The sequence below is a fragment of the Mustela putorius genome, unplaced genomic scaffold, assembly GCF_011764305.1.
Source record: "Mustela putorius furo isolate JIRA1106 unplaced genomic scaffold, ASM1176430v1.1 tig00000056_pilon_pilon_pilon, whole genome shotgun sequence".
Taxonomy (NCBI): Eukaryota; Metazoa; Chordata; class Mammalia; order Carnivora; family Mustelidae; genus Mustela; species Mustela putorius.
In genome coordinates this window covers 5,469,490-5,496,699 of record NW_025421263.1, presented here as the reverse complement: position 1 = coordinate 5,496,699, position 27,210 = coordinate 5,469,490, and the positions used below count along the sequence as shown (strand labels likewise).

At 36.1% G+C, this 27,210-nt stretch overlaps 1 protein-coding gene across 1 annotated transcript; it reads left to right on the top strand.

Moving 5' to 3' along the window:
• The first annotated feature begins 498 nt into the window (after window positions 1-498).
• Window positions 499-27,210, top strand: ASIC5 (acid sensing ion channel subunit family member 5). Its single transcript, XM_004772040.2, has 9 exons — window positions 499-800; window positions 9,949-10,186; window positions 11,108-11,233; window positions 13,657-13,806; window positions 14,967-15,114; window positions 17,456-17,512; window positions 19,780-19,948; window positions 25,323-25,414; window positions 26,966-27,210. Exons 1-9 carry the CDS (start codon window positions 499-501, stop codon window positions 27,154-27,156), a joined length of 1,473 nt encoding a protein of 490 aa, XP_004772097.2. The 3' UTR covers window positions 27,157-27,210.

Below are 27,210 nucleotides of genomic sequence, written 5' to 3'. Positions count from 1 at the left end.
AAACTGTATTTTATTTATTCATTTATTTATTTTTAACATTTTATTTGATTATTTGAGAGAAAGCGCACACTCACGGGTCACTCAAGTGACAGGGGAGAGGCAGAGAGAGAGGGAGAAGCAGACTCCCTGCTGAGCAGGGACCACCCCCCACCCCCCAACTAGATTCCAGGACTCTGGGATCTTGACCTGAGCTGATGGCAGACTTCAGGTCTGTTTCTCAGGTGTCCTGAGAAATTGTATTTCAAAAATGAGAACTAATTTTTTGAAGATTATGAGTTGCAAGCCACCCATTCGATCAGACCCATGCTATCAATTCTTCTACTTCCTGATGCCTAAAGAAACCATGTAACCCAAGGTGGATTTTGAATATTGATGTATTCCAACCTAAAAAGGGTAACCTGTTTGAACTTCTTAGAGTTGTGTTTCTCACAGATAGCATTAAGGATTTCTGACTCATTACTTTTGTTTGGTTCAATATTTTGGTAAACTTAAGGACTCATGGAAAAGATAAAGCTATGCCTTTCAAAGAAACCGCTGCCCTCTCCCACTGATCGAAAGAAGTTTGACCATGACTTTGCCATCTCCACTTCCTTTCACGGGGTGCACAACATCGTTCGCAACCAGAGCAGAATTCGCAAGCTGATCTGGTTGGTGGTAGTCTTGGGCTCAGTCTCACTCGTTGTATGGCAGATCTACAGTCGCTTGGTCAACTACTTCACATGGCCCACCACGACGTCGATAGAGGTTCAGTATGTCGAAAAGATTGACTTCCCAGCTGTGACATTTTGCAATTTAAACAGGTAAAAATTCTTCTTTAAGTAGTAATAAGTCTCTACAACATTGCTCATATAACCTTTCTTGTGTCACTGACAATAGAGTTTTATCATGTGATAGTTAATGTACCTAAACCCATCAACTTCTTAAATTATACCTAAAAACCCAAATATAGAAGGGGAAAGAAGCTTATTTGGTTTCTTCTTTCTTTTATTCTGTCTTTCTTTCTGTAATTATTTACTAGACATCATACCAAACCCTGTGGCTAGATCAATGTAAAAGTCTGGATCTTTGCACTTAAAGAGTTTGTTAATTAGCAAAAAAAGGAGAGAAGCATATACAGTCCCAATGCAACATATATGATTGTTGCTCTGAAAGCACAAGGGACAGGCTGTGTCCAGGGTGTCATGGAAGTCCGAGTATCAAGGATGCCCTAGACATGTGCTTAATAACAGTTTCTAGGTGGAGATGAGGAAGAACCTGAAGAGAGAACCATGGTACAAAAGTAATTTAGAGACAGGGAATGTTCCAGTGCATTTGTGATTAGACCCTTAATATAACAGAGGCAGACCAGCTTCACAGACCTGGGACCTGTGCAGTCACACAGGGCCCTGAGCTCAGGTCACTTGGCGTAATGCTCTGCTATTCTTGAATCCTTAACTACAACTCCCTCCAGAAAATAGCAATTCAACAACTACACTACATCTCCTGTAGGAGCATAGCCGTTCCCCTTGAGGCCTTCCAGAGAAAACCCTATACTTGCCTCCTATGGATGAGCCTGAAAGGTCACATGTAGGATTTTTTTGGGGGGGGTTGTGGTGATTTCCTAGAACCACCCCTGACCAATCTTCTGAGCTTAAACTTTTGTATGTATAAATTATAACTATATAATATTATCTACACATGTTTGCTGTTACATTAGATGAGATAATATATACACCATTTTGTCTCATTCCTGGGATCTTCCTCAGACAGGTGTTCCGTATGTATTGGATATTATAGCACATTTGTGTGACTGCTAGATATGTGTCAAGATGTGTATCAAGGTCCCAAAGAGTAAAAGCAAATCAACACCCCCCCCCCCCAGAGATTTTCAGTACTATTGTCTATGTTAAGTGGTCTGTGTTCTAATACAAGCAAAGATTAGTGGAAGAGATCTGTTATAAAATAAAACGTAGCTACTATTTTGAGAATGGTAGTATGAGAAAGTTCACAGATCTTCTCTTTAGAGAAACAATCATCATTGGTAAATTTTTTTTTGTTTGTTTGAAAAAGCAATCATTAAGGGGTAAAACTTCAAAATATCAAGAACTCTTATACCTCAAAGCAAACAAACAAAAATCCCCATAAAACTTAATGACCCAATTTAAAAATGTACTAAGGATTAAAATAGACATTTCTTCAGAAAAGATACAGAAATGGCCAGCAGGTATATGAAAAAAAAATTCTCAGTGTCACTAAACATTAGAGAAATGCAAACAAACACCACAATTAGATACCACCTGTCAGGATGGCTATTATTAAAATGGACAAACAAAAAACAAACAACCAAAAACCAAAATCAACAACAAAAACCAAAGACAGCAAGTGTGGGTGAGGATGTGAAGAAACTGTAATATTCATACACTGTTGGTGGGAATGCACAAGGGAGCACCCACTATGGAAAATAGTGCAGAGGCTTCTCAAAGAATTGAAAATAGATTTACCGTATAATCCAACAATTTCATGTCTAAGTATACGTCCAAAAGAATTTAAAACAAGATATCACAGAGATACTAACATTCCCATACTGATTGCAATAGTATCCGTAATACCTAAAATGTGGAAACAAACTAAATGCCCATTGATAGATAAGCAGATAAACAAAAATGTGCATACACTGATACATTATTTAGCCTTAAAGAAGAAGGAAGTTCTGCAATGAGAAACAGCATGGATACACCTTGAGGACATTATGCTAAATAAAATCAGCCAGTCGCAGAAGGGCAAATACTACATGATTCCACTTTTGTGATGTATCTGAAATAATCAAATTCATAAAACCAAAGAGTAGAATGGTGGTTGCCAAGGACTGAGGGAAAGGGAACAGAAATGGGGAGTTAGAAATCATTATGCATTAAGTTTATATGACTGTACAAGATGAAGAAGCTTTAGAGACCTGCTGGGCAACATTGTACCTATAATCAACAATACTGTTTTTTACACTTAAATTGTTAAGAGAGTAGATTTCATGTTGAGTGTTCCAGAAAGAAGAAAGTTGTTGTTCTTGTTGTTGTTGTGGTGGTGGTGGTGGTGGTTGTTTTTAATTACATAAAAAGCTTCTGCACAGCAAAGGAAACAGTCAACAAAACAAAAAGGGAACCCACAGAATGGGAGAAGATATTCACAGATGACACTACAGACAAAGGACTGATACCCAAGATCTATAAAGAACTCCTCAAACTCAACACTCAAAAAACAGATAATCACGTAAAAAAATGGGCAGAAGACATGAATGGACACTTCTCCACAGAAGACATACAAATGGCTACTAGACACATGAAAAAAATGTTCATTCATCAAAACACATTGAGATAACCACCTTACACCAATTAGAATGGCAAAAATTAACAAGACAGTAAACAACATGTGTTGGAGAGGATGTGGAGAAAGGGGAACCCTCTTATGCTGTTGGTGGGAATGCAAATTGGTGCAGCCGCTTTGGAAAACAGTGTTGAGATTCCTTAAGAAATTAAAAAGAGAGCTACCCTATGACCCTGCACTTACATGACTGAGTACTTACCCCAAAGATACAGATGTAGTGAAAATAAGGGCAACCTGTACCCCAATGTTCACAGCAGCAATGGCCACAGTCACCAAACAGTGGAAAGAGCCAAGATGCCCTAATATAGCCTTTCTCAATTCAGAAAGTCCTAGCAAGGGCTCAAACACCTTGTGTCTAATGCCAAGCTTGACCCTAATCAGAAATATGTGCATGACAAAGCAAGAAAAATTCAAGGGGCCTTGATTAATTCTTAGAGTCTTTTCTGAAGTAAGGTACAATTTAATTGTGAATGGGTCTATTAGAAGCCCTGAGTTTAACAGACACCAGAATGCATTATTATAGGCTAGGATTTGATGGGTGACAGGTAAACAGTTTTTCATAAATGGGAAAAGCACAGTTGTGAAGGCAGTCTCTTTTTGAACCTTATGTGAAAGTTGAAGATCTAGAAATTTATTCCCTTAAAATTGTCTGTGCACACGTATCCTCAGGTCTATACACATCCCAATTTGAAGACCATTATTCTAAACTGTATTGCCTCCAATTCACAGGAGAGAAAGTAAGGTGTACCGTTGCAGTTTCCTTAAAGTTACTAGTTAGGGACTGAAAAAGATGTCTGCTGTTCGCTCCTAATGTCTGTACTCTTGCTAAACTAACTTATTAGCCGGAATCAATACCTGAGTTGAGGAAATTTTGCCAAGAGATCTCAGATTATTAGGAAGGATTTAATTCTTTTTAATTTTATTTATTCATTTGACAGAGAGAGACACAGAGAGAGGGGGAACAGAAGCAGGGGGAGTGGGAGAGGGAGAAGCAGAATTCCCACTGAGCAGGGAGCCTAGTGAAGGCCTCAGTCATAGGACCCTGGGATCATGACCTGAGCCAAAGGCAGACGCCCAACAACTGAGTCACCCAGGTGCCCAGGAAGGGTTTACTTTTTACCATTGGTACCAGGGGCCAGTGCAATGTATATGACAGCCTTGAGTAAATAATTTTTGTAACATTCCCCTCCTTTATATAACAAAATTATTTTCAGTTACAATATGAAATTAAACATACAGCAATAATGGCCTATGTGTATTTGTTCTAAATTTTTAATTAAGTAAATATAGTACAAAAATAGGAAAGAAATAATGCACTGATAATTTTTAACATTAATGTATTTTTGAAATAAAAAGGAAGACCTTTATTTTGGATCTGTTAGTGTGATGAATAATTTTAGCACTGTAGCTTCCATTTTTCAGCCTTTTGCAAATTTGTCAATGGTTTCATCAAAATTGCATTCTTTATATATTCTTGTTCAATATTCAACACAGCTGGACTTGTTGGTATTATTTCATTCACATTTGACTGAAAAATACTTACAAATTTTAAGCCTGAAAATTTCTTTACCACAAAACAATGACTTGAACTCATCAGGATACATTTGCCAGAGATTTATAAAAATCACACCTCACAATACATTCTAGGAATTTCAAGACTGCTTTTGGTTTTGTTCCTGTGGGACCTATCCTCAAATGTTCCTGTGTCAAACGTGTTCACTAAACTATCTTCAGCATAAAATTAATCACGGATTTCCATTATATTATATTTTGGGGAAAAAAACACACCTCCGAAATTTGTTTTCTTCTACTAAAGACAGAAATAAAATAAATAAAAAATAAAACCAGAAATAATGATGGGATAGAGTGAATTCGGATGTTATTTGAGCTATTGTACTAGAATGAATAACTTGAGTTCTGTTTATCTTCACAGTAGTCACTGTGCTTCTTTGTTTATTCCAAACCTACTGCTTAAATATGAGGTAAGGGATTTTAAAGGTTTTATTTATTTATCTGACAAAGAGATAAAGAGAGCACAAGTAGGAGAGTGGCAGGCAGGGGGAGAGGGAGAAGCAGGCTCCCTGCTGAGCAGGGACTCCAATGTGGGGCTCAATTCCAGGCGGGAACATGAGCTGAGCTGAAGGCAGCTGCTTAACTGACTGAGCCACACAGGGGCCCCAGGGATTTTAAATAAAAGATAAAATCATGACTCTTATACAAAAATGAAATGGGCACATGTCAAAGATTTTATTTTCATAGAATACTATAAGATACTTAAATTTTCTTGTAGGAGAATCCAAACAGCAGACATTCTTCTCTATTTTTCTTCTCCATAAAATGATCTGTAAAATATATATTTCTTGCTAACACATGCTAGACTTAGATCAGTTTTGGTGGGATCCAATGAAGGTCTGAGTCAAGCATCAATTTGGATATCAGACGAAATGTATGCATTTGGGTCACAAAATCTGGGGATGTGTAGTTAAAGGCGTTAGCACATGCATTCATTAACTGGCTATCAATTATTAACTTATTGAAACAAAACAACACATTCTTATTACTATTTTCTTTGCCTCTTACCAGTGTATGTTAAATAAAAGAGTATGGCAAACTCTAAGCAAGATTTCTAAAATAATAGACTTGGGCAGGATTTAAGTCAAAAATATACTCAGAGCAAGACACTTTGGTGTTACATTGAACGATATGTCTCATAACTTTTTTTACTTCATTTGTTCCAAATATTGGTAGCTTTATCCATTAACTCTAGTTCATCGCCTAGATCACCTTCATGGTCTCAACTATTATGGTGTAATAAGGTTTTTTTTTTTAAAGAAAACATCCCATAATCATGGATCAGAAGAATAAACATTGTTAAAATGTCTATGCTGCCCAGAGCAATGTATACTTTCAACACCATCCCAATCAAAATACCAATGGTGTTTTTCAAAAAGCTGGAACAAACAATCCTAAAATTTAAATGGAACTAGATAAGACCTCAAATCTCCAAGGAAATGTTGAAAAAGCAAAACAAACCTGAGGCCATCACATTGCCTGATTTCAAGTTATATTACAAAGCTGTGATCACCAAGACTGCATGGTGCTGGCACAAAAACAGACATATAAACCAACAGAACAGAATAGAGAGCCCAGATATAGACTCTCAATTCTAATCAATAATCTTTGACAAAGCAGGAAAAAATATCCAATGGAAGAAAGACAATCTCTTCAATAAATGGTGCTGGGAAAACTGGACAGCCACATGCAGAAGAATGACACTGGGCCATTCTCTTACACCATACACAAAGATAAACTCTAAATGGAAAAAATACCTGAATGTGAGACAGGAATCCATCAAAATCCTAGAGGAGAACATAAGCAGTAACCACTTAGACATTGGCTACAGCAAATTCTTTCAAGACACATCTCCAAAGTCAAGGGAAACAAAAGTGAAAATGAACTTTGGGGACTTCATCAAGATCGAAAGCTTCTTCACGGCAAAGGAAACAGTCAAAAAAACAAAGAGGCAACCCACAGAATGGGAGAAGATATTTGCAAATGACACTACAGACAAAGGGCTGATATCCAAGATCTATAAAGAACTTCTCAAACTCATCATCCAAAAAACAGATAATCAAGTCGAAAAATGGGCAGAAGACATGAGTAGACACTTCTCCAAAGAAGACATACAAATGGCTAACAGACACATGAAAAAATGTTCATTATCATTAGCCATCAGGGAGATTCAAATCAAAACCATACTGAGATACCACCTTACACCAATTAGAATAGCAAAAATCAACAAGGCAAGAACCAACAAATGTTGGAGAGGCTGAGGAGGAAAAGGAGCTCTCTTACACTGTTGGTGGGAATGCAAATTGGCGCAGTCATTTTGGAAAACCGTGTGAAGGTTCCTCAAAAAATTAAAAATAGAGCTATCCTATGACCCTGCAATTGCACTACTGGGTATTTACCCCCAAAGATACAGATGTAGTGAAAAGAAGGGCCATATGAACCCCAATGTTCATAACATCAATGGCCACAATATCCAATATATAGAAAGAGCCAAGAGGTCCTTCAACAGAGATTGGATAAAAAAGATGTGGTCTATATACACAATGGACTATTTCTCAGTCATCAGAAAGTATGAATACCCAACTTTTATATTAACAGGGATGATACTGAAGGAGATTATGTTAAGTGAAATAAATCAAGCAGAGGAAGTCAATTATCATATGGTTTCACTTATTTGTGGAACATAAGGAATAGCATGGAGGACATTAAGAGAAGGGAAAATGAAGGGGGAGAAATCAGAGTGGGAGACGAACCATGAGAGACTATGGACTCTGGGAAACAAACAAAAGGTTTTAGAAGGGGGGTGTAGGAGGATGGGTAAGCCTGGTAATGGGTATTAAGGAGGGCATGGATTACAGAGAGCACCCAGTGTTATACGAAAACAATGAATCATGGAACATTACATCAAAAACTAATGATGTACTGTATAGTGACTAACATAACACAATTAAAAAAGTATTTTAAACGTCCTCCCTTTAACCCTATTTATCTATTATATTTATACCTCCTACACATGTGAAAATTACTTCATTTCTCTGTATAATTGTTTTGAAAAGAATCCAATGAACATCGTGGGAAGTAGTATTGACTCTCAGCCTGGGTAGAAACCCCAAAGTTGCAGTGTTTTGGAGCAGATCCCTGGCATAGTGTCATCATTCAGAGAGATGGAAAGCTGAAGGAAGTTCAAGGTCCATCCCTCAATTAGGGCTACCACTGTGATCCCCCTCCCAGATCACTTGCAAATGTAGACTGTTAACTCCGCAAAGATTACTAGGAACACTGCTGACCAAGAAAAGCAAGGTTTTGGGGTATACTCTTATCAGGTAGAATACCACCATGGGTAAGGTGTCCGTAAGGAAAGGGGAAGTCAGAGGAGGATATGCATAAGAATGTAGAACATAGGCTGGTGGATATAGACAGGCCTTCAAGGCTTATAGCTGGTTAAATAAGAGATTCTACTCAGACCTGACCGTGAAAATGGTTTCTCGCCTCTAAAAAGATATATGATGCTGGTTTGGGTGTGTTTTTTATTTTCCATGTTTTGTATGTATACTCTACCTTGATTGAGAAAGGGTTTAATGTGGCTTATAGGAGAAAGCAAAATTACATGATAAGAGAAAGTGAAGATAAAATATAAAATCTGGGACAGAAAGGAAGTCCAGGAGTGAGGTCACATTTACACAAACCCAGCACCACATGGCTCTGTGTACTTAGCAAGCGAGAATACACTCCTCGTTCTATGCTTTCTAACAACAAATTTGAATGAAGTGTATTTGTCCAGTTTCAAGGTTTATAATACTCAAAATATGAAAATATTAATCATATTTTGGAAAGTATATGGTGTATGCAAATAAACTACTATACACAAGGCAATGTGGAACTTGATCAGCGAAAGAAGGGAATCACAGATTACTTATTGTAGTTAGGGCGAATAGATTCCTTCTCTTTTAATTGCCAGGAAAATACTTGGACAGTGATGGGGGGCATTAATTTCATGAATGTTTACATAACTTTCACTATATTCCAGACACATTTCTAAATGCTTTAAGAAAAATAACTTGACCATCAAAATAACATTTTGAGGTAGGCTTTTAACATACCCTGATTTTACAAGTGAGAAAACTGAGTCACAGTGAGATGAAGTCACTCATTGGCTGTAACAATCAGGGCTTCCTTGGAGAACAAGAGCCCTATGAGTGACACAGAATGAATTTAGTATAAGGATTAAGTCCACTATACGTTGGGGTTGATTAAGCAGTTTTTGAAAGTCTCTTGCCTCCATTTCTGGTGTTGGGCTTGAAATCAGCAAGATCAGCAGTCAGAAAGGAAAACAGATCTGAAGGGAAGGAAGAAATAGGAACTAGGAAGGTGTGTCTCTCTTCTTCGCCACCCCTGATCTCAGTAGGGTAAGCCACCTGCAGGATGAACTGGCACCTTCTCCAGGTCGCACTCTGATTTGATCCGAGAGTTGAAGCAGCTGAAGGAAGCAGGAAGAACTCCAGTCCTGGCTGTTACCCCATATCAACAAGTTGAGTCAGGAGATGTACCAGAAAGTACGTCTGAGACTGAAGTTCTTACTCTACTATTGTAACCAGATATACACAAGGGAGATGTTGGAAAATAATTCCAACATAACTGCTTTGGCAGAGTACAAAGCCACAATGACAGAGCTGGGATTCGAACCTGGGAAATCTGGCTCCTGAGTCTATATTCTTAGCAACTTTACATTCCCACTTCTCTCTTCATGTTGGGTCTTGAAGATCCATTAGGATGTATCCAGATCTAGGTCTGTAAAGTCTTCTAGGTAATTGAATGACAAGTAAAAATGCAAGGCAGATTTCAGATGTGGCAAAGAACTCTTAGGAATTCAGTTTTCCCTAAATGTATTGTATGAATGAAGGAGAAGGTAACTTTAGATAAGCTGGAGAAGCTGATAGGGCCCAGATTTTTGGTGTCTGTCCTCTAGTTAATAGACAGTCTTTGCTATTCTAAATATTGCCTTTTTTTTCCCCCTAATAGGTTCCAAACAGAAGCTGCAGCCAAATTTGGTATTATTTTTTTCTTATGGAATATTGTCTACAAAGTTCTCCATCTTCAGGAAATCAGGTCCAATTACACTGGCTTTAAAGATGCTATTGATTTTCTCACAAGTCATCAAAACTTCAGCATTACAGAGTTTGTAAAAAAAAATGGTTTTTATCTCAACAGTAGCACACTGTTGGAATGTGACTTTTTTGGAAAGCCATGTGGCCCACAGGTAACAATTTGATATTTCTTCAAATATCATCAACATAATAAACCACTGCACTGTACTGTTTCACACGGAGATGAAGTGTACTTCCACAGAGAATCAAACAAAATTTGCTGAAAGAGGCTATTTCATTAGTTCAGCCTTATGACATCATGGGGTATAGAATATACATGGAACATACTTCTTTTTCCAAGTGATTAGTTAAGAGAAGCTAGAGAAAGAATGCATCGGGTTAATTAACAGGGAACTCTTGAGAGTAGGACTGGCTTCAGAATAGGCTCAACCAAGACACTTTGACAATATCACTAACATTCTCTCTCTCTTTCTATCTCGTGACTCACATTAGTTTTTCCCCTGTGTGAATTCTCCTCACAGAGCCATGATGATTGCTGACAACCCTCACCTCTCATTATCATATGTTAACACTCCAGTATCCTCTTAATAATTCCGTGCAAGACTGATTAGCTTTGTGTAGGACACATGTCAGTTCCTAAACCAGTTACTGAAGTGAGGGAATAGGGTATTCAGATTGGCCCAGTTTTTATCATATGGGTGCCTATGTGGTATTGGCATTTGGAGGATACCAATGGTGGTGGCGGGGGGAACCCTCAAAGAGCCTTCTCCCTAGGTAAGAATACATGCTTCCATGAATCCTTACTAAACCACAACAAATAATTTTTAAAAGCATGTTTATTTACATAAAAAATCTCAGATAATCACATATAGATTGACACAGGCATATTAAAAAAAAAAAAAAAAAACCTGTTAATGAACACAAACCAGAATCACCACATTACCTCTTCTGTCTGATATTTCTGCATTCTCGTTTAGACATCTGATTTTTTTTAAAGTTAGAACAACTTCAACTTCAAAAGTCACCAAAATACCTAACTAATTACATTTCATTTGGTTCATTTTCATATTGAGGACTTTGCACATGTCTTCACTGAATATGGAAATTGTTTTACTTTTAATCATGGTGAAAATATTCAAGCAAAGGAAAAAGTGAGTGTCTCTGGAAGAGGTTTAAGCTTGCTCTTCAATGTCAATCAGGTACTGAACTTTCTTAAACCTTGCCAGGCATCAAACAAATAAGAATGTGCAGAGGTTTCAAAAGATTTGATCAAAATATTTTGCCCTGTCATATTGGTCCCACAGTTGGTATTATTTCAGTTTTTGTTAACCTAGCCTGAAGTCTCATGGATGCAAATATTGACATAGAGATTAAAAAATTAAAATTTAGAGGCATAATCTGGACATTTTTAGCTATACTACTGACCATCATTTTCGTGGCTCCAGAAATGTTCATACCACAAAATAAGGAAGCCAAAAGTTTCTCAACCACAATGTATATAGTTAATTTAAAATGACTTTATGTATTTTAAGAATATTTTTAGAAAGACTTTTATGTAAAATAGGTAACATGTTTTAGAAAGAAGTCATGCATGCACATTTGACAAACCATGGAATCTAAAGGATGACTAAAAAAATACTCATTGTATAAAGAATGCTGTATAAACTGTCTGCCTAAGCCTAGTTTCTACAGACTTGTAATTGGTCCAAGAAGTCTTTAAGTGTTTAGGCCTGAGAGGCAGATGTCCAGAAACCTAAGGAATACAGTGGTTGTCAGCTTTCAAGGGTACTTGGTGTAGCTCTCCCCTCCAAGAGTAATTCTTATGTTGTATCTTACACAACTGTTTTTAGTATTATACATTCAGGGATATTCTGCTTCATTATTATGGTTTTATGTATGAAGATTCTGAAATGCTGATAAATTAGGCATCCAAAGTTATATGATTAATATGAAGTTGAGAAGTAAACCTGGTTTCTCCAAATCCCATTAAAGTATCTTACCTCTCAATCCAAATGAATAAGGCCATGGGCTAATTTCAAAGAGTTTTTCTTTAAGGCATGTTCCATAACTTCCTCTGTATCCCACTCAAGATACTTTTTTCCTAACACAGTACTGCAACAGTATAGTGCATATATATGTGTGTGTGTGTGTGTGTGCATATATATACACACACATATATATAGTCTTATCTAAAAAAAAAATATATATATATATATTTACTTGTACTTATATTTTATTTATATTTGCAGGACACTTAAATACTAGCCATATAGTCTGTTTAGATATTATATTATGAATTTTACAAGCTAGAATTTCCCAAATATTTTTAGAATGCAATTAAAATCTGCAAATGCAAAGTAATATTCCATAAGTAAATGGCTCTTAAATACTTGCCCAAACTAACCAGTTGAGTGTTTCTTAGAAAGCCATAACAGACTGAGGAGAAACAGGGTCCTGAGCTACAAAAAGGATATTAAGCATGTTTATTAAGTGTAATTACATATGCAGTTGATCCATTCATGGAAAAATATCATCATATTCCCAAACCCTTTCTTTCGTTTTATAATCTGAAATTATAATCTGAAATTATTAAGTCAGACAATCCCTGACTTAACAATGTCTCCACTTATAATTTTTCAACCTTACAAATGGTGCAAAAGGGATATGCATGCAGTCGAAGTCATACTTCAAATTTTGAATTTGGATCTTTTCTTGGTCTAATGATATGTGGGACAATCTCTTATGATGTTGGGCTGAGGCAGCTCTCAGCTAGCCACGCTATCACCAGGTAAGTAACTGATAACACTTGCAATCATACTACACCCATAGAACCATTCTGGTTCTCACTTTTGGTTTCATAGGCAATAAATTACACAAGATGTTCAACATTCTACTAATAAATAGGTTTTGTGTTAGATAATTTTGCCCAGCTCTGGGCTAAAGTGAGTGCTCTAAACATATTTAAGATAGATTAGGCTAAACTATGATATTCTGTAAACCAGGTGTCTTAAATGCATTTTTGCTTTACAATATTTCTTCTTTACAGTGGGCTTATCAGTATGTAACCTCACTGTAAGTCAAGGAAGATCGTTCATAACAAGATACCACAAGTTTAGGGTTCATTTTTTTCATCTGGTCTAGGATTTATTGACGAGCACTGGTGTTAAAAACATAGTGTATGTCTTCACTCTTGGGGGAAATGAATTTCAATTTTAAATAAGGCCAGAGATTTTAACTGCAAGAAGAAGAAAGGAGCCAAATGATTTTCTAAAACAAACAAAGTGAAGCGAATAGGCAAGAAAGAAGCAACTAAAAGACCACAAGGGGAAGAGAGCGCCCTGGGAAATCAGACAATTAGCAGTCATGATATGTTCTATGGTATTCATGTAAGGCGAAGGTAATCTATGGAAACTGTTAACTCCTTGACATGTGATTCAACCATGAAAAGTACATCTTAGGGGGTTATTTTTCAGTTTGCATATAAAAAGAAATTGGATATTGTTAGGAAATATTTAATTTTTAAGTAGGTCAAATGCTATCACAAGATAATAAAATGAAATCTTGAACTTGTGTAGAATTGATATGTTTGTCATTGGGGAAAATTTGGGGTCATTTCTTTCAGGAGGAATTCACTGATGACCCAGCCCTCGGTTTTGTTGATGCTGGAATCATCTTTGTTATCCATTTACCAAAGAAGGTGCCGCAGATTGATGGCTTAGGCTTGTCGTCACCTGTAGGAATGCATGCGCGAGTAACAATCCGCCAAGTCAAGGTAAATAGATATACAAGGTCTAGAATTTGACGGAGTCAAGTAGGGTAATAAATGGATATACACCCAAATAATACTTCCACTAGAAACCTCTTTCTGCCATGCTATTAGAAGACCTCTGGAAGTTTTACATTTCGCTTCATTTCAGATTCTTTTCCATTACTAGGAGGTACCTATGTAGTAATATCAGTGAATTCACATGTACAATATAAATAAAAGCTGGGAAGCCTGGAAAATTCAAGGTAACTTCAAATTTCATTAGAAATGGAAAGGATCAGGAAATATGAAGAGAAACTTGAGTTGTTGAATTGTGCTTTATCTCAATGGGATGTTCTGGGAAGAAGAAAAATAAGTGGGAAGAGCAAGGAATCTTGGAGTCAGGCATGTCGTGGATTCCCATTTGCCAGCCGCTTGCTCTACAATTTCCTTAATTACTGTCCTGAAATTCTATCTCCTCTCTCTGAGAAAAAGACATTTTTTTCATAGTTATTATAGCAACTACAACATTTAAGTGAAACAACATCAAGAAAGCACTTACCAGGACACCTAGGTGGCTCCGTAGGCTATGCATCTAGCTCTTGATTTCAGCTCATGATCTCTGGGTCTTGAGATGGAGCCCCATGCTGGGCTCTGCCCTCAGTGGGGAATCTGCTTGAGGTTCTCTCTCCCCACTCCCTCTGCACCTTCTCCTGTGCTCTCTTTCTCTCAAACAGATAAATAAAATCTTAAATATTGTTTTTAAAAAACCATTTACCATATTACCTGGCACATAGTAAATGCTCAGTAAAAGATTTTTTGCCTGTCATTTTGATTGGTGTTTTGTGGGTGAACCTATGAATATGGTAACATGTTATTTCCATAAATGATACTATTTTTTATTACGTGATTTAATATTTAGAGCAGTCAGTCTGTGTGATTTTATTGATTCATTTTAGGTACAGAGCATTTGGGATATGTGTTAAAGGACCACTGTTATATTTACCTTTGGGGATTTTCAGGCTAAAAGAGTAAGCAATGCAGGCAAATGTAGTCAATTAAAAAAAAAAGTTTCAAAGAGCTCCAAGAGAAAAGTAAAAAAATATATATTAGCTTCTCTTATTGGAATGGAAATGTGTGGATTGTCTCAGATATACCTCCTGAGCCACGTGTTTATTTTCTCTTAGACAGTTCATCAAGAATACCCCTGGGGAGAATGCAATCCTAACATCAAGCTACAGAATTTTAGTAGCTATAGCACTTCTGGTTGCTTGAAGGAATGTAAAGCTCAACACATACAAAAACAATGTGGATGTTTACCTTTTCTGCTTCCTGGTAAATAAATAATGACAAATTTCCTCTTATGCAAGCTTAACCTGAATCATGGAAAATAACATACCATAAAATTGTTTTCCATTCTTATGAAATCTATGTCAGAAAGTCGTCTCCTTGACACGTATAACCCCCAACAACAGATCTTAAATCGTGGAAACAGGCCAGAGATTGCCAGAAAAGAAAAGAAAGTCAAGTTAGTCTCCAGTTCTTATTTCCAGGATGTAAAATTGGGTACTCTTAAGTATCTAAGATTGATCGTCCCCATTTTCTCAATTTGAAAGAAAAATAGATCATCTATAAAAATGTGAATCAACCCTGAATATGTCATTATTGGGAAATTCTTTTCTTTATCGTCAGAAAACAAACAAACAAACAAACTCCAGGCTCCCTTTGCGAACAATCTGGAACATTTCCAGAGCCAGGGACATCAGCAGCAAAAACTGAAGAAGGCCATAGAGCAGAGTGGGTGGGTCAGAGCTGGACACTGAACCAGGCTGCTCATCTCAGCTACGCAAGTTCTCCTCTCCATGACCTTAGACTAAACCTCTCTGTACTTCTTATAAAATGGGGGAGAATCCTAACAGTGTCCTACCTTAGAGGATTGTCATACAGATGAAAGAAGTATGTAAGTGGTTTGAAACATGTAAGTGGCCTGATACAGAATACATTCTATATAAGCCTTGGTTATTTTTATTCAGATTTGCCTCATACCCCCTGGCCAGCAAATACATAAAGAAAGACAGAGTGGGTTAAAGGCAATACCAGTTTAATTTTTTTTTAATTGGCTGTTGTGGCCCATCTCACACATACAGGTGCGCACATACACATACATACACTATCTCTCACACACAGACTAATGCCATGCCTACTTAACAAATTGCTTCTTAGAATTTGGAGAATCATCACTTCCTTTTTTTCTAGAATTCTGGTTATTCGAAACTTAAGTTCTGTAAAACGCTCATGCTGGATCTGATTTGTCATGGCCAATTATCTTTCCAAAGTTTCTGGGGGGAAACATCTGAATTGGTGAATGGATTATAATGTTTAAAATTTTTAAATGTATTATTCCTTGCAAATAGAACTGGATAACAAATATGGGCCGGAAACTAGACAAGATGAACTATAAAATACAAAGCATGGCATTTTTATGAACTTTAGCATATACCAAGTGCCTTCAAAATGATATCTTATTTAGTTTGATCCTCACATATCCTTCTGAATCTACTTATAGATGATGAAATTGAGATCTATAGACATTAAATGAAGTAACTAAAGTACCTCTACTAACAATTTGCAAAGGCAATCCCCAAAATCTACTTTTTGGATATGGATTGTTTCCAAAATATCATTGTTCTTTGTAACAATATCTTTGGAAGAAGCAAAGCATACTTTGGAAAAGAGAAGTTTTTTAAATAAGTTTAATTCTGGGAGTATATTTTTTTTCTTTTTGCTTCTTTCATTTCCCTTACCAAGAAACGTCCTCATAGTAAGCCAAGTTTATTTACAACTTGTAAATAGACAATCTCTCTTGGTTATTTGCAAGAGCATTGAGTAAACACTGTGACTAACCCTAGGGACCACAAGGGTTATAGCAGTAGACAAGTATCTGTGTTAAGGTACAATGACTAAAGTTTTAGAATCAGCCTAGGATCAAACTCAGCTCTGCTCCATATTGATTTTACAATTTCCTCTCAAGGTCCACAGCCAGTGATTAATAATATTGGTACTTATCTGACCACTAGAAAAGCAGCCCACCAGGTGTACGAGTTTGTGTATATATATTTAGATCAATGGATGTTAAGTGTTGAATCACTAAATTGTGCACCTGATGTTAATATTACACTGTATGGAAACTAACTGGAATTTAAATAGAAATAAAACAAGAAACAGAAAGCACACAAAAAGATGTTGTGCATCCTTCAACTAATACCGTAAAAAATAAAAATCAATCAGTCAATGGATAGAGAGAGAAGGACAGAAGGTGAACCAAACCCTCTACAGCTACTTGAACAGACGAGATGATAAATGTGAAAACAATTATAAATCTCCAAGCTACATTTTTAAAATTAGTATATAGGCAGAGAAGAAAAGAAACATGGAAATAAAAACATTGTTATTTTTCCTCCCAATGTATATATTCCTTAGATATTAGCATGTTTGCATAGCTTTTGTTTTGTCTTGTTTTGTTTTGTTTTGTTTTGCAAAAGAATGGACAGATGGATGGATGGATGGATGGATGGATGGACGGACAGATGGATGGATGGATGGAAGGTATTTTTGTCATTATACCACTTATTTCATAAAATATAAAGTCTCTATGTTTACACTTATTATTTTTAAGGAAATGGGATAGAATGTGACCTACAAAAGTTTTACAACTGTGTTTCTCCTACACTTGGTAAGTGCTTTACTTTACTTCTTTATTTTCAGGACTTCTATGAAAGATGTTCAAAGTTATACAAAACATTATTTTATTTTTTTAAGATTTTATTTATTTATTTGACAGAGAGAAAGCAGGAGAGCACAGGCAGGGGGAGTGGCAGGGGAAGAGGGAGAAAAAGGCCCTTCACTGAGCAGGGACCCGGGTGTGGGGCCTGATCCCAAGATCCTGAGATCATGACCTTAACCAAAGGCAGACGCTTAAAAACTGAGCCACCCAGGTGCCCCTATACAAGCCATTAAATTATAGTATAGCTAGTCCAGAAATGAAACAGAATAGATATTGTAAAGAGGGAGTTTTTTCAGTATTCTTAAAATTTTAAGTAGTTTTTATAGACTCAGTAAAACAAAACAGAGAAAACAAAACCCTCTGATTTCAAGATAAATCTGAATTAAATATTTTCAGTGCCAAAGTAACAGCAAGACAGTTTTGATTTTTATTTCTAACTTTTATGTTTTTTAATTTGATACTTTTGTATAATCAAAATAACTTTGTTGTATTTTTTTATTACATAAAGCATGCATATTGTGACTAGTTCAAACATGCAGAACAGAGAAGAATCTTGTAGGAATCAGTAGAAGTTGCATCACTCTCAAAATTACTGTCGTTATTTATGTGACCATTCTTTCCTTTATCTGTTTAATTATACATATATCATATATAAATACATATGTTATATATATATATATGGCATACATAAAATTTTATGCGAATGAAATCAAAATTATACATGCCACCTTTACTGGGGACAGTTTCTTCTTAAGCAACATTTTTTTTTTTTTTGCTTTCATATTGTTTATCTTAACCCCTAACCAATATTAACACTCTAGTATAGTCTACCTTTATTTTTTTCTACATATGTAGCTCCATATTTATGATGCTAAATCACTGAGGTTTTTTTTATTAAAATGGAATATTATATACTCTCCTATAAAACTTGCTATTCTATCCAATTGTGGAAATACCTCCAGTAAACCAGGAATAGAAATTCAGTTTCTAAAGAAAAAGTTAAAAATTTTTAAAAATGTAAAAATAATAAAAGAAAAATAAAAGAAATTCACAGTTTCTTTTCCGTTGTTGTAAAGTATCTCATGGAATGGACAAGGGTAGAAGGGATCACATATATTTTTTTAATAGCTTCCAAGCTGACTATGCAGAAGTCAGATTAGTGACCAGTGGAGTTAAGAGGTACATTAGCAAATTTCTTATAATTTCCTATTCCCAATGGGGGTTGGAGAGAGAGTTTGGGGAATCAAACCATGCATGTGGTTCTTCAGAGAGTGTTGTAGGATAAGCGATACATAAACAAGTGTGTGTTTGTGAGAGTGTGTGTGTGTGAGTGAACCGCGTCTGTGTGAGTAGAGGGAAAGAATGGTGGTTTTAACCAGTGTAAACAACTAGAGGGTGTGTGCGAAAGTCATGCCCTTTAGGTTAGATTCTGGGGGAAAAAAAAGTCCCAAGTTTATCATTAATCAGGGGGTCTTGGTGAACAAAGGGTTCACAAGAACAAAGAGTTTCAGTAACAAAGCCACGGGGAAAACAAGAACCGGAATATCTACCAAGAGTGGGGAGCAGTGGACTGGACACTGGGATGTGGTCCAGCGGAATGCTAGAGACATATATCACCTCCGGCAGGGGATTTTTTCAGTATACATTTGCATAGATAGTCTGATTGTTCTACAGAAGTCTAGAGAAGACAGAGGACGGAGAACCTCTGGCTGATTTAGAAGTCACTGGGTCCACAGGTACGAGAGAACCTCAACACCCAGACACATATTTCAGTTAGAACTTGGGATAAACCCAAGGGTAAGTTTACTTTAAACCTGCGTCATTGGCTTTCCTGATAGTGTTTGAAATTTCTTCTCAGAGGGACACAATGTCACATAAACAACTTCCCAACATTTTCCTGTTTAAATGGATACTATTTTATGGAAATAAGCCCAGAGACTTTTTGAGAAAGAATTTCTGATTTCTAACAAAGATCAGAATCCAATGACTCAATGAATTTAAAAGATAACAACACCTACATGTTTCATTTTCCATCTCCTTTGCTATATTTACACTGAAATCTAAATAAAATATAAACACTGTTTGCCAAGAAAGTAATGATAGAACTTGTTAGCCATTTTTTTAGCATTGAAAGTAAAATGATGAAATTTGTAAGAGCTCTGTCCTCCTAACTATGGAGTTGTCCTCTTCTCTGAATACCCTGATTTTCATTCCAGACCTCATTGAAGATAAGGGATTATGCACAATGGGAACACATAATTCTAGCTGTCCTGTTCCTTGTGAAGAAACAGAATATCCTGCTAGTATTTCTTATTCTACTTTCCCAAGTCAAAAAGCTTTGAAATATCTTTCGAAGAAATTAAATCAAAGTCAGGAATATATCAGGTAATCTTTTCAGTCTTATAAATTATTTGTAACTAACAGGAACATTTTATTTACTCAAAAACTTCTAAAGGCCAAGGAAACAAAATTCTGAACAATCAAAGGAGGCAGTGGCTTATATCACGAAATTAACCATGAAAATCTAGAATTTTAAAAGTGGATAAGGTCATGTCTTTCAGTCCTTCAGTTTCATTGTGTGAAAAGTAAAATGAAGCCTGCCTGAGGAATTTGTTCATGATCTCACGTTTGTGGACTGACTGGGGAAAATAACACGGCTGACAAGTATCAGCTGATGCTTTAAAATACGAAAATTCCTCACCTGAGTATCACATGGTTTGAATGTTTTAATGACTGTAAGGTTGATGGAGCACAAACTAATATTCTCATTTTACAGGCAAGTAAACTGACACACACAACATCTCAAGTAACTGTCCTAGGAAGGTAGTCAGAGACACAGGAAGAACTTGGGCCCGAGACCTAGAACTCCAGTCTCCCTATAGTTTTCCACAAAGATATATCCTTCCAAGTTTGATTAGCCAAAGATTAACTTAGGTCTCTTTCTACTACACCACGCTGCCGCTTCAAAATCACAAATCAAACTTCATAGAAAACTCTTTGTTCTAAAAGGAGGGAGCAACCTTACCGTTTCTCTTTGCTTTTTTGTTAATATTTTTAAGCAGAGTGCCTGAAACAGCAGTCCATGGGAGTTTGTACTTTAGTAAAATGAATATGTATTAACTCATTAAAAGCCAGGTATCTAACGTTGAAAGCACATTTTGATTCCACCTTTAGCCTGGTCTTCCTTTTCACAAAATAAATAAAATACTTTCCCCATGGAAATGCCCAGACAATGAAGTGATCTTTACAAGTCAGCAAGAAAAAGTACTTTCTTCAAGACAGGGTTGATAGGTATGATTTCAAATACTTAGCAGTTATAAAGATGAAGGGCATGAAAATTTGAGATTACCTCTTTGTTAATGTTCTTGTGTCCAGAACAGATGTCTCTTTGTATTCCATTTTAATATGGGAATGTGATTTACTTATGGTATTATTTCTGTTAGACTTAAGTATGACTGAGAGGTGCAGTCTGTGTGCCTTTTGGCAGATCAAGATCTCCTGAATTACATCATTACTTAATATGCCTCATGATGGATTGAAATTGCTCAGGACTTAAGTCCAAGAATATCTGTTTGTGTCAGGAGAGATGAAATTATAAAATATCTGGATTTTAATAATGATAAGGAGATCAAGGAAAAATGGAGTGCTTATTGCATTTACAAAACACTATGTAAATACTTCTAGCTACTTGAGTATGAATGCTATATTAAAGGGAATGAATCCGTTTTGCATAAAACAAATAATTTCATATGACTTTTGCTTGAAAATATGTTAAATTCAAATGGAAAATTTTTAAAAGTTCATTTGTTTTACTAATGAAACTGGCCAAGAATGAGCCAACGTTTATCCTCATATTCAGTTCCATACTACTGCCTTACTCAGGCTAAGCTTCCTATCATATTTATAATGGGGAGTTAGCAATAGCCTCTCATGGTATATATTCAATGAGACCCAATTACTGGGGAAGTCACTTGCCTGAGAGAAACTTAGTAAATATCACACTATTTTTGTAAGGTATAAATCTATCATCTCTCAAAAATACAGATGGTTAATGTTTAGAAATGTTTATGAGGTTTGTGCTTAGGAAATTAAACAGTATTATCAATGTACATGCAAATTAGGAGCATGATGGGGGACAAAAAGATTGCAATATTACTAAAATTATTGGACTTCTAAGACAACTTTATTATTTCCTTCAGTTTGACAACTGTTTTATTATTTGTAAATATGACAGTACCCCCTGATTATCTACTTAAACCTAGCACATTCTCTTGTTACCCTGGGTTAAACCAATGGAAATTAAGTAAACATATTAATGATATATTTTGATTTAAGTGTAGTTAAGAATATTGATTTCTAAAACTCTGAATAATTAGAAGAGTGATTTACAGCCATGTTTCTAAGATATATTGGAGGACACCACATAATTCTAGGAAACACTGTGAATAGGAATCATTCTTCATGACAATTATTGTTGCTCTCTGAAAATCATCAGGTGGTTGGTTTCCACCTCAGTTCATAAAACAGACAGGTTAGTATTTACTCCTTTGTTCATTTGTTTCATCTTTAGTTTGTTCCCCTATTTATTCATTTTACAAATATGTAATGAGCACCTATTATGTGTTGGGTGTTTGAGACATTAAGGATTCCTCAGTGAACAAAAGGCAAAAACTCTGATTTCTTGCACTTATTTTCACTGGGGTGAAGATGAACTCTATGTATATATCGTCATGTCGGGGAGTGCGAAGTGGTATGGAGAGAAAGGAAGCAGAAAAAGGACCTGAGGAAGCCAAAGTCAGGGAGGGTTGTTCTCAGTGTTGAGGACTGTGATCAGGTAAGATCTACCTGAGAAGCTGACAATTGAGTAGAGACCTAAAGTGGTGGTCCTCAAACTTTCTGATCTCAAGGTCCCTTTACATTCTTCAAAGTTACTGAAGAGTCCAATGAGGTTTTCTTTGTGTGAGTTGTGTCGATATTTGTCACACTAGAAATTTAAACCATGAAAATGCTATATATTGATTCATTTACAATCACAATAATAAATGTACTATGTAGCAATATAGATAAAAGCTTTTTAAAAACTGTTTTTGGAAACAAAAAATAATTCAAGAAGAGGAATGGTATTATCTTGGAATATTGTAAATTTCTTGAGTGTCTGGCTTAATAGATGCCAGCTGGATTCTCACTTTTGCACTTAATCTGTTGATTTATGTTATTTTGCTTGAAGAATGTAAAGAAAATCTAGGGTCAAACAGATATATGACTGGGAAATAGAGACATATTTTAATAGCTTTTGTAGATATGTGCCACTTTTCTTTGATAGCTCATCAAAATGCAACACGTGTAGTTTCTTAAATGTTAATTGTAAGTTGTACCATATGGCTGTCTGGTGGGGAATGGGATTATCTCTCCATTCAAAATTTGATTTGTGTGTTGGGACCTATGATGCCATCAAGGGGTATGAAAAAATTTCAGTGGTCATGTAATGAGAGTTTCTGGAAGTCTCTGGGGTCTCCCAAGCAGAGCCTCTCTTAGCTTAGAAGAACCAGGAGAGACAATTGACTTTGCCTTTCACTGTGGTCATGAAGTAGGACTCGGATGAGATATCTCAAGCATTTGAGCTTTTCCAGGTGTCAAAGGAAAAAGTACATGGACTTTCTTATCAGCTTCTCTCTTATAGGACAAAAAGAGGAAAGGGTGTCATTTGAAGGCTGCCATTTGAAAGTAGTGAAATATCAAAACATACCAATGAAGTTTTCATATTTAAAATATATATTAATATCTATTAAATATATTCATATCTACTGATCTTGTACTTTCAATGGATCTTTCATTCATAAATGATTTTGAACAGCATTTGTTATTAGAAAAATTCTCCGAGTTGTGCAGGTCTTTCAATATTGATCCATTAATTATATAATGTACCTTTTATTTTAATATCATTATTTATCAGAAAAGGCTTTTAAAGTTGGGGAGTTGTCAAGCTCATTGTAACAGACACAGATTTTCCAAAATTATAAAAATAGCATAAAAGCTAAGCTTGAAATTTATTACTAACTGCAAATATTATCAGTTATTTCTCTCGAAGAGACAAGGCATTTCCTCCATTTTTGTGACAATGTCTACCAAATATCATAGTCTGGATAACCGTAGTTTGCCAGTCATCCTTTCAAGTACAAATGATGTTTCACCTAAATGTGGCTACTTCCTTGAAATAACAATCACAGTGAAAATGTCAAATAATACGTTCATATATTATGAAAATAATTTTCACTTTATGAACCCCCAAAAAGATACTGGGGATCCCTAAACATCTGTGATTACACGTTGAAAACTGCTGATCTCAAGGAGATATAAGAACTAGCCTCAATAATAAATGGTGGAAGAACATTCCAGAAGGAGGGAAATCAAATGTAGAGGGAGATTCTAAGTCAGTAGCATGCCTCATGTATGGATAGAACAGAATGGAGACTAGTGTGGCAGGAAGCAGTGTAAGTAATGGCTAGGGATGGTAGGGCATGAGTTGAGAAAGTTCGAAGCGAGAAGGTAGGTGGTAGAGATAGGGTCATGGAGTTTAACTTAGAGTCTACTAGGACGTATCTGGGAAGTTTTTACATTAAAACTGAAAGTGGAAAGACCAATCAGAAAGCTATTGGGAAAATCCAGGTGAGATGTTGAAAGCTTAGGCAATGATGGTAGCAAAGAATGGGGTGAGAGGTGGTTAGAATCTGTATGTATTTTGAAGGTAAGACAAATATTTATGCATGGATTTGGCTCTCAGTGTCATTACATTATAAATGATGAAATAGCAAGAGCTTGGCTTGGAATATGTTCCATTTGAAATGACTATTGTAGATTCAAATAAAAAAATACCATGACACAGTTGGATTTTTATTGCAGTTTAAAGTAAATTCTGAGCTGGAGACAGAGCATGTGAGTGCATCCAAGACTGTATGAAGAGTTATTTTATTTTATTTTATTTTTTTAAAGATTTTATTTATTTAACAGAGAGAGAGATTACAAGTAATCAGAGAAGCAGGCAGAGAGAGAGGAGGAAGCAGTCTCCCTGCTGAGCAGAGAGCCCGATGTGGGACTCGATCCCAGGACCCTGAGATCATGACCCGAGCCGAAGGCAGACCCACTGAGCCACCCAGGCACCCCTGAAGAGTTATTTTAAAATAGTTTTTATTCACTCTGGTCCCGTAAAAAGATTTCTAGAAGGCACTAAGAAAGCGGAGTCTCTGCCTTAATATATCAATGTTATAAAGTAAATGACTGCATTTATTGAATACCCAGGATATACCAGATTCTGTGCCATTCTTTACACACATTATTTAATTTCTCCTCATACAACTCTAAAATCTTGACTCTGAAATTCTTAGTACAGATGAAGAAACCAAGACTCAGGGAAACCATGTAGTTTCTCCAGATTACACCAGGACAGATTTAATTCAAAGTAGACACCCATTTACATGCTTGTAAATATGCCAGTCTACTTAATAGATATTTACATGTAATGTCTTTTTCCAATTTTCTTAAGAATAAGGCATAGAAGTACTGTATCTAGGGGAAAATTCTTCTTCCTAAATACCAACTGAGGTATAAGAGTACCTTCCAAATGAAGCTGTTGTGATCCCAGTGCTCTGTTTCATTCCACATTGAATGACATATGATTTAAAAATGAATATTGCTTTTATCAAAGAGGAATTAAAAGTAGTGCTGACTATCCTGCGCTAGATTAACTTTACTTTTATCCCAGGGAGAATCTTGTGAACATTGAAATAAACTATAGTGACTTAAACTATAAGATAACTCAGCAGCAAAAAGCAGTGAGTGTGTCTGAATTACTTGGTAAGTGTTCTTTAGTTGTTCCTCACTTTCTAAGACGTTTTCTATCAGGGTCTTTTTTTTTTTTCTTTTGTACTTAAAGTTTTAGCTTATCAATGGAGGAGAAGAGATAGTGGCTGTCTTTCGTCTCTCATTTAAATCTGGCACTTTCCCACTTTCTAGACACTCCTCCAGCAAACCTCACACCAGCTTTCACAAAGAAAAGGCTGACATTCCTATTTACACACAGCATCTGACTTTCCCTTCCCACGCCACCCCGCCCCCAGCAAATGACCACTGTCGAATAGTCATTTGTAGGGTGTTGAAGCAATCCTCCCTCTGACTGGCCGATCAGGCATCTCAGACCTCCATGCAGAACTCCTCCCAGAATGGACTGAAAAGAAGAGACCCACCAAGCAAAATTCAACCTTCCATTTACAACCCTTCTCTGTTTACATCCTTAACAAATCGAATTGCTGATTTCCTATATCTCATTGAATATTTAGAGGAAGTCATGTTGGAGACAGTAAGGAGTATCAGATTTAGGCCAAATGACAGCAGTCACACACTGGCAGCTGAGTCCCGGAATAGGGAGGAAATGTACAGATTTACCCATTTGTAATATTTTATCCAATAAAGGCACATTACACGATATTGCCCTGTGTGTAAGAAAGTTTTAAAACCTGTATTTAAAAGGGCAACCTACACTGCATTACCCCTCTTTACAAAAATAGCAGGATCCTAAGAATGGCCCCGTGCACTGAGAAAAAGATGAATAATGTAATCTATTTAAGAAGTTAGTTCTTCAGTAGTCAAATTCATAGAGACAAAAAGTGGGATGGTGGTTGCCAGGGGTAGAAGCATGCGGGACTGGGGGACTTTTTTTTAACGGGTATAGGATTTCAGTTGAGGAAGTTCTGAAGATGGGTGGTGGTGATGGTTGCACACAGTGTGAAGGTACTTAATGCCACAGAACCACAGCTTAAAATCTATTAAAATGGTAAATTTTATGTCACATTTTACTACAAAAGAATCACAAACAACAAAGACAAATACAGGTTTTAAAACTTTCTTACACACAGGGCAATATATCGTGTAACGTGCCTTTATTGGATAAAATATTACAAATGCTTAAAAAGATAGTTTTCCAAATTGCTTAGAAATTTGTTTCTGGAAAACATCGTTCCCTCAATATAACCATCTAAATATTACATTTGTGTTCTTCATTCAACACAGGGAAGTGAATTTGTAATTGTCTATGGTGTTTTATTAATTTCCCTAGATTTAATATCTTCCTAAATCTTTGAGTTACACTCTTGGAAACAGATTTTATAATTGCTTTCTCTCTCTCTCTCTCTCTCTCCTTTCTCTCACTCAAGGCATCAGTTTTTTCTTTCTTTATAACTTCCTCCTTTTTGAGATGACACCAAACTTAAAATGATATAATTAATTCATCTTCATATAATATCAGCTATGATTAACTTGTTTTCAAATATTTTAAATTTCAGTAATGCTTAATTTGCTTTTTATAAAAAAAACATAATTTATTCAATTTCATTACTGACTTTATTACAGCAGATGTTGGTGGTCAACTGGGCCTATTTTGTGGGGCCAGTATGATTACAATTATAGAAATTATTGAATATATATTCACCAATTTCTACTGGATATGCATTTTGTTCTTGCTGAAGATACCTGACATCACGCTGGGGACTCTTCCACCTCAGGATCGTCTGGGGAAGAGAAATCATGTAGAAGAATGCTAATGTTCATGTAGGACAAAAGCTTTTGCTCTTCTCTTCATAATACATTCAAATGTA